The sequence below is a fragment of the Delphinus delphis genome, chromosome X (genome assembly GCF_949987515.2).
Source record: "Delphinus delphis chromosome X, mDelDel1.2, whole genome shotgun sequence".
Classification (NCBI taxonomy): Eukaryota; Metazoa; Chordata; class Mammalia; order Artiodactyla; family Delphinidae; genus Delphinus; species Delphinus delphis.
In genome coordinates this window covers 41,210,235-41,222,370 of record NC_082704.1, presented here as the reverse complement: position 1 = coordinate 41,222,370, position 12,136 = coordinate 41,210,235, and the positions used below count along the sequence as shown (strand labels likewise).

Below are 12,136 nucleotides of genomic sequence, written 5' to 3'. Positions count from 1 at the left end.
CCTCTAGTTCTTCTAACCTCTCAATTGATTTTAACAAGTCCCCTTTTGTTCACCTACTACCCCAAATCTTCTGTCTTCTTGCTCCACTTTGGTCTGATAAACCAGGGCCTGCTGTTTAGCTGTCGTCTTAAAATTAACCTTTATTCCTTTCCCATGTTGTGATCACCATTTCCTCGATTCCATATTTACCTTTGACTTGATTACTACCTTCTTTTCTTGGAGTCCATGTTCAAATAATTTCCTAAGAGAAGGTCCACAAGAGGCAAAATTTGTGTACTTTCCGTCCTGAAAACATCTGTATGGTCATCACATACTGATGTGGTATGTGGGTATGTCTGTTTAGAAGTAGAATACTAGAGAAAAGCATATTTTCTAAGAATTTGAAGGCATTTATACATTGTCATATCATATCCAGTATTATGAATAACATGTCTGATGCCAGTCTGCTTGGTAGATGGCTTTATTCCTACCGTTGAGAAATTTTAAGGTCTCCTTTTAATCATTATTATTCTAAAATTTCTTGGCGATATGTCTAGATGAGGGTTTTTTAATTCATTGTATTCGACACAAAATGCAGGTTTCTTTTTAATTAAAAAAAATACAGAGAAGGGGCTTCCCTGGTGGCACAGTGGTTGAGAGTCCGCCTGCCGATGCAGGGGACGCGGGTTGGGACGCGGGTTCGTGCCCCGATCCGGGAAGATCCCACATGCTGCAGAGTGGCTGGGCCCATGAGCCATGGCCGCTGAGCCTGTGCGTCCGGAGCCTGTGCTCTGCGGTGGGAGGGGCCACAGCAGTGAGAGAGGCCCGCATACCGCAAAAAAAAAAAAAATACAGAGAAAAATAATGAGGTTCTACATATAAATCATTCATAATTAACAACAAACATTAACACTTTTTTGTATTTGTTTATAATTTCTTTATTAATAGACAAAATTAAACTACAAAATTGTTAGGGTCACATTTTCCTCAATCTCTTCCCAGAAGCAAGTAATATTGTAAAATTGATGTGCATCTTTCAGTACCCAGTTTTAATTTTGTATCCAAAATAATATATAGTATTGTTTTATAGTCTTAAAATTATATAAATGGCATTATATTGTATCTTTCTTTAAATTACTTATCTCACTAAACATTAGGTTTCTGAGAATTGTCTAGACTGATCTGTAGAGATCTAGTTCACCTATTTTTACTGCTTTATAAATTCTATTATATAGATAGATGACATATTATATTATTCAAAGACCTACAGCAAATATCAACCTTACTGCTGAAACATCAGACATTAAAATCAGAAACATGACAAGTATGCACTGTATCATCAATACTGTTGCTCTGGAGGTCCTTGACAGTGCAATGAGATAAGAAAAAGAAATGAGCTATAAAATATTGAATAAGAAGAGATAAAACTGTCATAATTTGTAAACTATGTTTGTCTAGTTAAAAAGTCAGAGAGAGGGCTTCCCTGGTGGTGCAGTGGTTGAGAGTCCGCCTGCCGATGTGCCCCAGTCCGGGAAGATCCCACATGCCGCGGAGCGCCTGGGCCCATGAGCCATGGCCACTGAGCCTGCGCGTCCAGAGCCTGTGCTCCACAACAGGAGAGGCCACAACAGTGAGGGGCCCGTGGACTGCAAAAAAAAAAAAAAAGTCAGAAAGAAAAAAGAGGCAAAAAATAAATATAATAAGAGCGTTCACCAAAGGAGCCTGACTGTAGAAACAATGTTCCATCAAGAGCTTTTATACAAACAAGCAAAAATCATTTCCCATAATACTTACTTTTGATGGAAAAAAATATATATAAGTACAAAATTCCAAAGGCACAAAAGACAGAAAAATAAAAATGAGTCTTTTACTGACTTTTCCCCATACAAACCCAATATATCCAAATGGAGGCAAAAAGTGTTATGCCTATAAATGTGTATCACTACACAATTTTATATGATGATTTAAAAAAGATAATTTTTACTAAAAGAGAAAATTTAAAATCATACACGACAGAATATATTACATAAAATGTTTATAATAATATGCATAACACAGTGTGCTCCAACTTGTTTTGCCGCACAAAAATGAGGCAATTTTGGTGAGGGAAGAAAACAGTCCCATCTCCCTTGGTGCTGAAGCAGGCAGGGCGGGGGGGTTCCTAAGTTTCCTGTGGGCCAGAGCATGTCCTGAGAAGGTACCTGGGGCAGACGCCTGCTCACAGGCACCAACACAGCCTCCCTGCCAACACACACACCCCACCTGCCACAGGCCACCCAGTGAGCAGAGGGTCCCCGAGTCAGTGAGGGGTTCCTGGGAGAAAGGGTTGTGCCCCAAGAGGAATTCCACAGCAGGCAGCCACAGCGGGGATGCTCAGCTGGGTGCATGAAGGTCCCAGAATGCACCAATTATACCGTGAGAATGGAGTGATAAGTGGTGCTGGGTTAACAGGTTATCCATTTGGAAAAGGAGTCAGGAAATTCCAAGTATATCCCTGAGACAACCCTTTAAGTAGAAAGGTATGAAAGAATTAGGAAACCATATAGGAGACTCCTTTTGTAATTGGGAAGTGGGGAAGGCCGTCCTAAGCCACACGCAAAAGCAAGAGGCAATAAGGGAAAATGAGCCTTCAGGGGAAGAGGAGGTCGTGAGTAAAGTGAAGGGGGAAGCGACAGAGTGTAAGGTGATCCATGCAGCATGAGGAGCAGACAAGGGACTGACTGATGCCCCACAGGACTGTGCTGCAGTGCCCATCACATCTTAGACCAACCGGTGGCCGCTACGAGGAGGTGGGGGGCAGTGCTGCACACAGCTGTCACACTCTTAGCCAAAAGGTGCTGCGGTGGCCCAGCGTAGAGACCGACTTGGTGAGGGCTGTGCCTGTCCCTGGTGACATTTCAAAGTGAGGGGATCGTGGTTGAAACTGCTCTGAGAGTGGCACTAAGGGCCCCCGTGGGGATGCATTGTGTGAGACTGGGTGTACCAGCTGGGAAGCTGGATGTCTGCAACCTTGCCTGCACTTATGGCAGGGAGGGGTGCAGTGGGGGGGTCAAATAACAAAATTCCCAGGAGATGTAGCAGGCTGGGAGTTAGTGCAGAAATCAGTACCTACAGGCACAAAGTGTAGACAAGATAATGAGATGAAGAAGAAGGGAATCCAAGGCCCTTTCTGGAGCTGGAGGGCAGTCTGTGGAGGCAGTTCCAGATTTACCAAAGAGACAGCTTCGGCTAGGGCGACCCCATCAAGGCAGGCATCTCCCCACAGAGTGTGACAAGCTCAAGCTTTGATGACCTTGTCTAATGTTTGCCATGGGGAAACCTGGCAAGAAGCTCATTTGGTTGCAGAAGAGAGGTGGGTTAGTTTGTGCTTGGTGGTCCCCTGCTGTTTCATTTTTGAATTAAGCATGGGAGGAGGCACCTTAGTCTTTCCAGTGCTGAAAGCCTCTGAATGTCTTAATCAGGCCCTGACTGGCAGGCATGCGCCCCGCCCCCTGCGCCCCCCCTCCACGCCCCCCTCTGAAGTCCCCCTCCGCACCCCGGTAGTAGGCAGAACTGGGAACTGGGCTCCTGCCCTGGCACAGCAACCAACAAAGGGATGAAGGGCAGACCAGAGCCCTGTGCTTCCACACGCAGGGAGTGTTTTCGGGAGGGCAGTGCCAGCAAATGGAGAAGGGGCTCTTGACTTGGGCCAAGACCACACCGTGGAGACACATCAATGCTGGCAGGCTGCCCTGTGACAGAATTGCTCAGGAGATGGGCAGAAGGTCTCCGAGGCCCTCCCTGCGATAGGAATCAGCTGTGGCCTGAAAGTGCCAAATGCCTGCCTCGGAGATGGTGGGCCTACTACCTGTGGCAGGACTCAAAACGGGGGACTCGGCAGAGCGCAGAGCAGGAGGGAAGCACGTGTTAATTTGGGACCCCGAGCCAGGAGGAAGGAGAAATGCTCTGCCTTTGGGCTGAGATTACAGAGGCTGAGCAGTAAGGTGTCGCTGAAGACACCATCGGCCAGCAGGCTCCACTGGGACAAGTGCATGCAGGGCTGCCCGCAGGGCAATCCTGCGTGGGAAACAGACTGCCCAGCCCACCTGAGGCTGGCTTGGGAGAAAGGGGGGACCACGTTAGCAGCTCTTTGGAAACAAGACAGAGCCCCAGAGCCAGCAAACAAAGCCCCAGCGGGGTGAACGTTGCTGGGGGTGTGATGTTGCAGCAACCACAGTCACATGCTGGCCCATCAAGGCAGCAGGGCCTGGGAAGGGGCAGAGTCCCTGGCAGGCACCCGTGACTACTAGTCAGCCCAAACTGTGGGGTGGATGAGTACAAGCAGGAGAGTGGCAACCCACCTGCTCCCCAAACTCCAGGAGAAGGGAGGAAAAAATTGAAAAAAAAAGCCCTAAAAATTTGAAATAAAACTATGCTCTATATGGAGGAGGGCAGTCAGAAGGCAGAGCACTTGTACACAGCTGATGCCCAGGGAGCAGTGGCCCAGAGTCACATCCCAGGGAGACCAGGAGAGGGCACCGAGCTCAGAAGCAGCACCGCCCAAAGGAAGCTTCTTGTCCCCTCTGTTAGCCAGGGCTTTGAGGAGGAGAACCATTTCAGGACACATCAACAACACGCAGGGAACCTGGCTTTGGTGATGCAGGGGCTGAGGCTTGCTGGGAGGGGTCTGTAAATGTTGGGAGGGGGTGGTGGAATGAGTTGCCCAGATTCATGGAGTGGTTCAGTGTGCAGGGCTGTGTTCTTCCTTTCCTCCAAGGGGTGCCAGGGGCTTGGATGGAGGGCATGAATATGTCTCCTGATGGATGGACCAGCCATGGCCATGCCACGCCCCTCAGCATCTGCCCTCCCACCCCTTCGGGGATTCACGGAGGCCTCCACTGTCCCCTTCCTGGATCCCACAGAAGTACCAGGGATAGGGCAGAAAGGAGGTTCTGCCCTTCCTTGGCCAGAGGAAGCAACGGCCAAGCCTTTTCACTCGGCCAGGAATTTGAGCTTGGCATCCCAAGGAAGGGAGGGGGCCTGGAAGTAGGTTTCACAGCTGCTTCTCAGGAGAGAGAACAACACAAAGCAGGCACTCAGCAAGTAGCAACTGTTACTGCTATAACTGTGCACTAACTTGTGCAGGGATGGGTTGCCCTGTGGCCCCCAAGGATGTGTAGACAAAACCTCAAGGATACTGACCTTCCTCTCTAAGAGGCCAGCAGGCGAGGAAAGACAACTTCATCGAGGGAAGGATTCCTCTGCATCAGGCACTGTGCTGCCTGCTTCACAGGTGCTGTCTCCTTTAGTCCTCCCAGCAGTCCTTCTTAATTCCACCCTCCACCCCATTCCCCTGCCCCAGCCCCGCCCCCAGCCCCTTCTGGAAGCTTATCCTGAACCCTGCAGCCCATCTCTTCCACTGCCTCCTGTGGGCACTGCTAGGCGGACATTCTTCAGGAGCAAACGCCCCAGTTAGTTAGCACTGATCATGTATTTTGGGCTTCCTCTTCACGCAGACTATAAACTCAAAGACAAGTACCATGTTCTCGTTTTTGCCAGCTAAAGCACACAGCTTTATTGGTGATACATAAAAATGCAGACTTGGTGGACGAGGCTGAGTCAGTACAACTCATAGAAGGGGAGTGTACATTTTTTGCTGAACAGGTTTACCATCCATAGGCTCGTGAAGAAAAGAGAGTAAATGAAAAAGAATTCAACCTACGCAGCAACCAATGCATTTTCGGCACAAGCTCCCATATGGGTCTGGTCTCCACAAGACGGTCCAGCTTAGACAGGGAGACCACCACAGGCAAGGCATCCCTTGTCAGGCTAGAAAATGTTGTCCTTTCACCACACAGCTGAAATGATCCCTTTACCACAGGAAGAAGGCCGCAAGGGAGCAATTTACAATGCGCACTGCCTGCAGACTGCAAAACCAAGAGGTTACTCAAAGCTCTGTGGGAACCCCTGCCTGGCCAACAAGAGAGTGGTCCTGGATTTAGCAAGTGTAACTTTCACCCAGAGATACGGCTACTGGCTAAGGCTGGATCTTCAATAGCACCCACTGCAGAGTCTTTGATTGAGAACACAAGTGTGTGGTTCACTGATCGGGTTTTGGTTCGGGGTGGATCAGTCCCATCCTGTTGGAGGGGGCCATTTAAGAGGCCGGGATTTCTGGGAGAAGCTGTCTGTTTGCGTTCCTGATAAAGAGGGACAAGAAGGAGAGCAACATCTGGGCTCCCAGCAACTCCCCCGCCAAGACTGGCTTTTCAGACAAACCCATCAAGGGTTTCACAACGTGCCCCTCAGCACATTCACTTCCCTCTGGTATCAAAGGAAACTTCAAGTCTGAAACGGACTTGGCAAGCATGTTATTAATAACTGTCATGATTATTAACAAATTTAATCCGGCCTGCTGCAGAAATGAGTTGCAGCAAAGTGACACAGTCTCCCGACACACTTCGTTGATATACATCTTAATCTGGCCCTGATTTTCAACACTGGCTTTCAAGTTATCCAGGGCACAGAAAGCCTCAACAGCAGGGTCGGGAATAGGGATCGTGTTTCCAGCGATGGAGAGGCTGGCCAAATGACTATTGATATCGTGGCTAAATGAAAAACCAGTGTCCCTGGGCTGAGCTAACAACACTTTTCCCTGAATGAAAGGGCACTTGGAGAGGCCAAGAACACAACTGAAATTTTTAAAGCTTTGAGCACTCCAAGTATTTTTACGTTCATAAGGGAATGGGCGCTGTTTTACCGGATGTGTTCGGTTGGCCTTGCCCCCACCTGCAGGCCTGTCCTCGGTGCCACCAGGGGCCCCAGGTTCATTCCAATCCCCATCCTCACTCCAGGGCCGAGCCATAGTTGTGAAATCAAACCAAATCTCGGGCTCCTCCTCGTCAAGCTCCTGTTCATCATCCCATTCCTCCTCCTCCTCCTCCAACTTCTCACTGTCATCTCTTCCTATGGTTAGTTTGTAAACGCAGTAGCAGGCACCTGCCCCAATCATCAGTCCTGCTGCCATCCAACCCACTTCCCGAGCCCGGCCCATGCTCAGGTCCGTGCCAGCCTGGGGGCAGGACAGGAGAGGGCCTTGCTCCACCTGAATGAAGAGTGTTCTTAAGGCTCCACCTGAATGATGGTGGAGGGGAGACGTCTTCAGTCTATATCCCAGGCTCCTGAGGCTCTCTTGTGATGAATCTACGGGTGAAAAATAACATTAGGACTTTGGGCTGTGCCTGGATTTGTGCCTCACCAGGCAGACAGAGTGGAGTTTGAGTTCTGGTTGAGAGAGGTGGATTATTTGGCAACTATTTCTTTGTTCTTTTCTGTCATCCTCTGTCTACCCTCAGGACCCACCATTTCTCTTCCAGGGCCTACAGAGAAGGGCAGGAGGTGGGGCTGGGCTGTGACAGCCAGGAGGGTGACAGGAGAGGCTAACCCTCAGGTAGTCTCCTCCACCACACCCCCACCCCCAAAGACTCAGAGGCAGTCTCTCCCACCAACCTCTACCAAAGTCAGGTAAATTCCTTCTCCTTCTCTTGTCTTCTGTGGTCAGTGCGCCTTCCACAGTGATTGACGGACAGACAGTCTGGCAGAAGAACAGATGGAAAGACAGCCGCCTTTGGGGAAGTGAAAGTGTAGTGGATGGATCAGTACTGAGAACACAGGTCCCAGTACCCGCTTTTCTGAATTTCCAGCCTTTGAGTTTAAAATATTTCTCACACCCTCCTGACTTTCCTAACGCGGGCTTCCCCGCCCCACCCCCCTTGGCGTCCGCCATTTCCCCAGCAAAGGCCGCCACACCCCTTTCCCTGCACTGAAATGGGAGGGGGTGTGGAGAAAGAAGGGGCCGGGAGGGGGCGACTCGGACCCGGCCCGCACCGATCCCAGCACCCCCTCTGCGCCATCCCCACCGCCACCCCCACCCAGGGACCAGGGCTCATCCCACCTTCACACCGACCTGCACGGTCCCAAGGCACTTTGGTCCTTCGCTCGCCGCGACTTTCCCCAGCGACCTACTGGCCAACAGATCTACAAACCTGCAGACAGACGGGGGACCGAGGGGACGGAGTGCTTGGTGGACGGAGCAGCACTCGGGACACGAGTGCCCTGATTGTGGAACCTTTCTTTCCTCGGAGTCTCTGTACCAGCCATTCACTCCCCTCACCCGCCGCCCGAAGTCCGCCAGTTCTCTCTACTAAAATGGGCATGGGGGGGGGGGCGGCGGTATTTAGAAAGTAGGCGAGAAGGGGACACAGCCCCCATCGGCCCGAACGTGGATCCGTGGCGCTCTTGGCCTTCTCCCATCCCATCTCCCTCCAAGCAGAGCCCACGCTCATACCGATCTGCACGGTCCGGGGCTACTTTCCTTCTTCCCTCACACGCCTGCAGTGTGATAGGGGGCTGGTACCCAGACGGAGGCGACTAGCAGTACTTCTGCTCTAGGCAGCTCTTGGTCACGTGACGACCACGTCACCAGTGAGCTCTGGCCCCCAATTTCCACTCCCACAAGCAGTGCGGCAGGCGCCAGCCTGCCCCGTACCTCCCCCCATCACACTGGGCCCTGTCACTCTTTTCCTCTGTAACAATACCAGAAACCAGAAGTGACCGTGGCTCTCTGGTGTTTGCCTTTGCCTTTCTCTAATTACAGGAAGGGGCAGCATCTTTTCCTGGGTCTATCATTACTTATACTTCTTTTTGGGGAAATGTCTTATCCTTTCCTTGGCTCTGAAGTTCCTGTCCTCTCTTTCTTAATTTTTACCCTTTCCCACAACCAGTCTCTGCACCAAAATTAAGCGGAGGGGTGGGGAAGAAAAGCCCAAGTAGCAGTGAGATTTTTGTTAGTATTTTTAATATATTTATGTTCGCTTTCGTCGGCCCTTCCTTTTTTTATTGATTCAAGCTACACTATTTTGTAATCAGAAAATACAAATATATATATATATACGTATATATAACAAGATTTCCTAGTTAATAAGGAGGCCTCATCGATTTAAGCTAATTTATACCACACTGAAAATATTTTCTTCTGACTGCACAGGAAATAGCAGCTTTCAAGCAGTATATTAAAATTTAAAAACATATCATTACAAACAAAGCCAGTGTGCTTTCAATATGATTTATAAATTGACGGATAAAATGAATCTATAGTGAAGTGGTCAGTGCTTTAATTGTGACCAGTTTAGTTAAGTGAACCACTATCCCTTCTTCCTGGCTGAACTCCTGGTGTTAGGCGTCACACGATTGAGATCGTCAGAGGGGACTGCTGGATGGCTTTCATTCTGGCTTCAAAGGACAGACTTTCTGCAGACCCCAAATTTAGATGAATCTTACAAATTAGTAACTTCACAGATGAGCTTGCTTTTCATTCAAATGTCTTTATTTAAATCTATTCTGAAGTTTCATGGTGTAACCTATAAATCATCCAGAAATTAGAGGATTCCCTGCTATCCCATTGATGAAAATGAGACTTGGTAGATGGAATTTTCATTTCATCATTACACTGGAGAAATATCTCTGGTATCTGTCATTCGTGCACTGTATGTCCCCCTAGCAGCGGCTAGTGTCCAGCATTTTCCAGTGGAAATAGTAGTTAGAGTCTGTGGGTGACTGTAAATCACTGCGACAACCCTTGAGATCCGTCATTTTTCTCTCACAAAAGGCACGGTTTACAGGATCCCAAGCAGTCGCCAGGGGAAAGAGTCCTTTCCATTCCCTGCCTTCTGTTACAATTTTACTGCACCACCCATACAAGCCCCTCAGAATAATCCCAGAACTCAGGGACAAAGTATGCAGAACTTAGTCCCCAGACATTCAGCTGTCCCCGGTGGGGAGTCATACTCTAAATATAGTCCCTTCAGGCAGCCTCTTTCTTAGAACGCTGAAATCTGACACCCCAGCAGGAAGCTCCCTGTGTGAGGGGCCCCAGTGTGGGGGAGGCCCTTTCAGGAGGTGAGCCAGGAAGCCCAGAGTGCCTTGCTGGTGAAAATTCAGAAGTCAAGAACATGTCACAGCTTTCTGGTCTTCCTCAAACTTTTATAGACCAAACAAACCAGTATTACAGCTCATCTCTCTAAACCCCTACCTTATTTGTTTTGCCATCATCTCCTTACACCATTCTTTTCATTGCCCTTTATTTGCTTCTCCGAGGCAAGTGAATTCTATTTATGAAACCTTACTAACAGAACTCGCAGATTCAACTGTTATCATTCAATCTTTGGCTGCTAAGAACTTATATAAGTGGCTTTTATTTATTTTGAATATATACATTAGAAAGAACTAAGGAGTATGTAAAGCTTAAAAGAGGCAGGTGCTTCAGTGTCATTGACGTGGCTTTCCAGTAAGAACTCATTCTCACAACTCAGCCAGCCTTCAAGGACAAAAGCTCCACTCTTACCGCTCCTCATTAGTAAAAAATATCTCTCCCCTTTGGTATATTTTTCAGTTATTCCACTGTATAACCCCTGACCATCATTCTCCCAGGCTGTCAGAACTTTTCTGTTTGGATCCACTCCCTCTCTTAAACTTCCTAAACCCCATGGGAATGATAACACTTTCAGTTCTCTTACTTTGTAATTTTGACCCACAATTCCTACCAAGGAACCTGGAGACTAGCATTTTTTTTAAAATTATTTTATTTATTTATTTTTGGCTGCGTTGGGTCTTCATTGCTGCACGCGGGCTTTCTCTAGTTGCGGCGAGTGGGGGCCACTCTTCCTTGCGGTGCGCAGGCTTCTCACTGCGGTGGCTTCTCTTATTGCAGAACATGGGCTCTAGGCGCGGGGGCTTCAGTAGTTATGGCACCCAGGCTTAGTTGCTCCACGGCATGTGGGATCTTCCCAGACCAGGGCTAGAACCCTTATCCCCTGCACTGGCAGGCGGATTCTTAACCACTGCGCCACCAGGGAAGCCCGAGACTAGCATTTAAAATCTACTTTTCTCTCCGTTATAAATCCACCAACAAATATTTATTTAAGGACATGCTATTTGCCTGACATAATATTTCAACAGCAAAAATGGAAAATCCTTAAGCAGTTTTTCAGACGAGCCTTCAAAAGACTATGTGAAGCCACTGCCAGAAAGAACCTTTTGGCTTAAATCAGTATATGGTCACATGTGATGTGTGATTTATAAAGTATCCAAAAGCAGAAAAGGATCAGCAGATGGTAACACTAATGGAATTTTGGAGGGTGAAAAAAATAAATTATAGAAGATTGTTATCTTAAAAAGCTGTATTACTTTTTGTATTGTGTTATTTGTTTTTGTGTTGTGTATTAGTTAATTTTGTTTAATTGCAAGCAACAGAAAGCAAACCTGTTTAACTTAAACGAATGTTGAAGACCAGCATCAGCTCTGAGGTGTCTAGGTAGAAGGAATTGATATATGGTCTTTTCAGGATGCCATACTTCCACTGATTTTTGGTTTTCTATCTCTGCTTAAGGTTTAAATTTCAGTAAGAGAGTATTGAGTTGGTCTGTTTTGGGCACAATGCCCACCCTTTTGCTGGGGAAAATGACAGGGCATGTAAAATGTAAAATGCACTTCCTTTCTTTTCCCAGAGAGAAATGTAAACTGTTTCAGATGTTATTGTTGATTTGCAGGAGACCTTTAACTACTTTGGATATGAATCCTTTGTTCAGCTGTGACTGAGGTGCTGGGGGCCTATTTGCCACAGCATGCTTTAGTTTTCACTTTCACATTAAGTGAACGTTGTAGAGGTACAATTCTGAAATGGTGACGCACAAGGCTGTCTTCTAAGCTAAAGCTACTTGGCTTCCCTGACAAGATTGTAGACAAGGTTGCATCTACAGTTCAGTCTTGTTCTCATCCCTTCATGATCAATACCTGATTTTGTCTGTACGATGAGAGCAGATGCCTCTGTCAAGGAAAGACTCCCATTCAAAGAGACATACATAAATCTATGTCTGAATGCCCAAACCCATGGATCTTTGCATTCTCTCCATGTAAGAAGGCCACAAGGGAAGCTAAGTCTCACAAAGGAATGACAACTGAAAAATTTATCCTGAGAAATACAACCTTCAGGGGTACTAGAGGTTTCTGTCAGTTTTACCAGCTCATTCTCTCCCTGTTGACAAGCTACTCCTTGGGAAGCCACAACCTCAGAAGGTTGTGTGGTGAGCCTGAAGTCAGAGCAAGGGCATTGGTGCATGTT

General features: G+C 47.8%; 1 protein-coding gene and 1 long non-coding RNA gene across 2 annotated transcripts; both read right to left on the bottom strand.

Annotated features, from left to right (window-relative positions):
- Positions 1 to 5,517: 5,517 nt before the first annotated feature.
- On the bottom strand, positions 5,518 to 8,427 carry LOC132419005 (uncharacterized). The gene is made up of 5 exons (XR_009518064.1): positions 8,306 to 8,427; positions 7,925 to 8,003; positions 7,468 to 7,583; positions 7,093 to 7,161; positions 5,518 to 5,885 (listed from the first exon to the last, which is right to left on the bottom strand). It is a non-coding gene; the product is annotated as an uncharacterized lncRNA (long non-coding RNA).
- On the bottom strand, positions 5,882 to 7,074 carry ARMCX6 (armadillo repeat containing X-linked 6). The gene has a single exon (XM_060003116.1). It carries the CDS (start codon positions 7,010 to 7,012, stop codon positions 6,116 to 6,118), a length of 897 nt encoding a protein of 298 aa, XP_059859099.1. The 5' UTR covers positions 7,013 to 7,074; the 3' UTR covers positions 5,882 to 6,115.
- Positions 8,428 to 12,136: the final 3,709 nt, after the last annotated feature.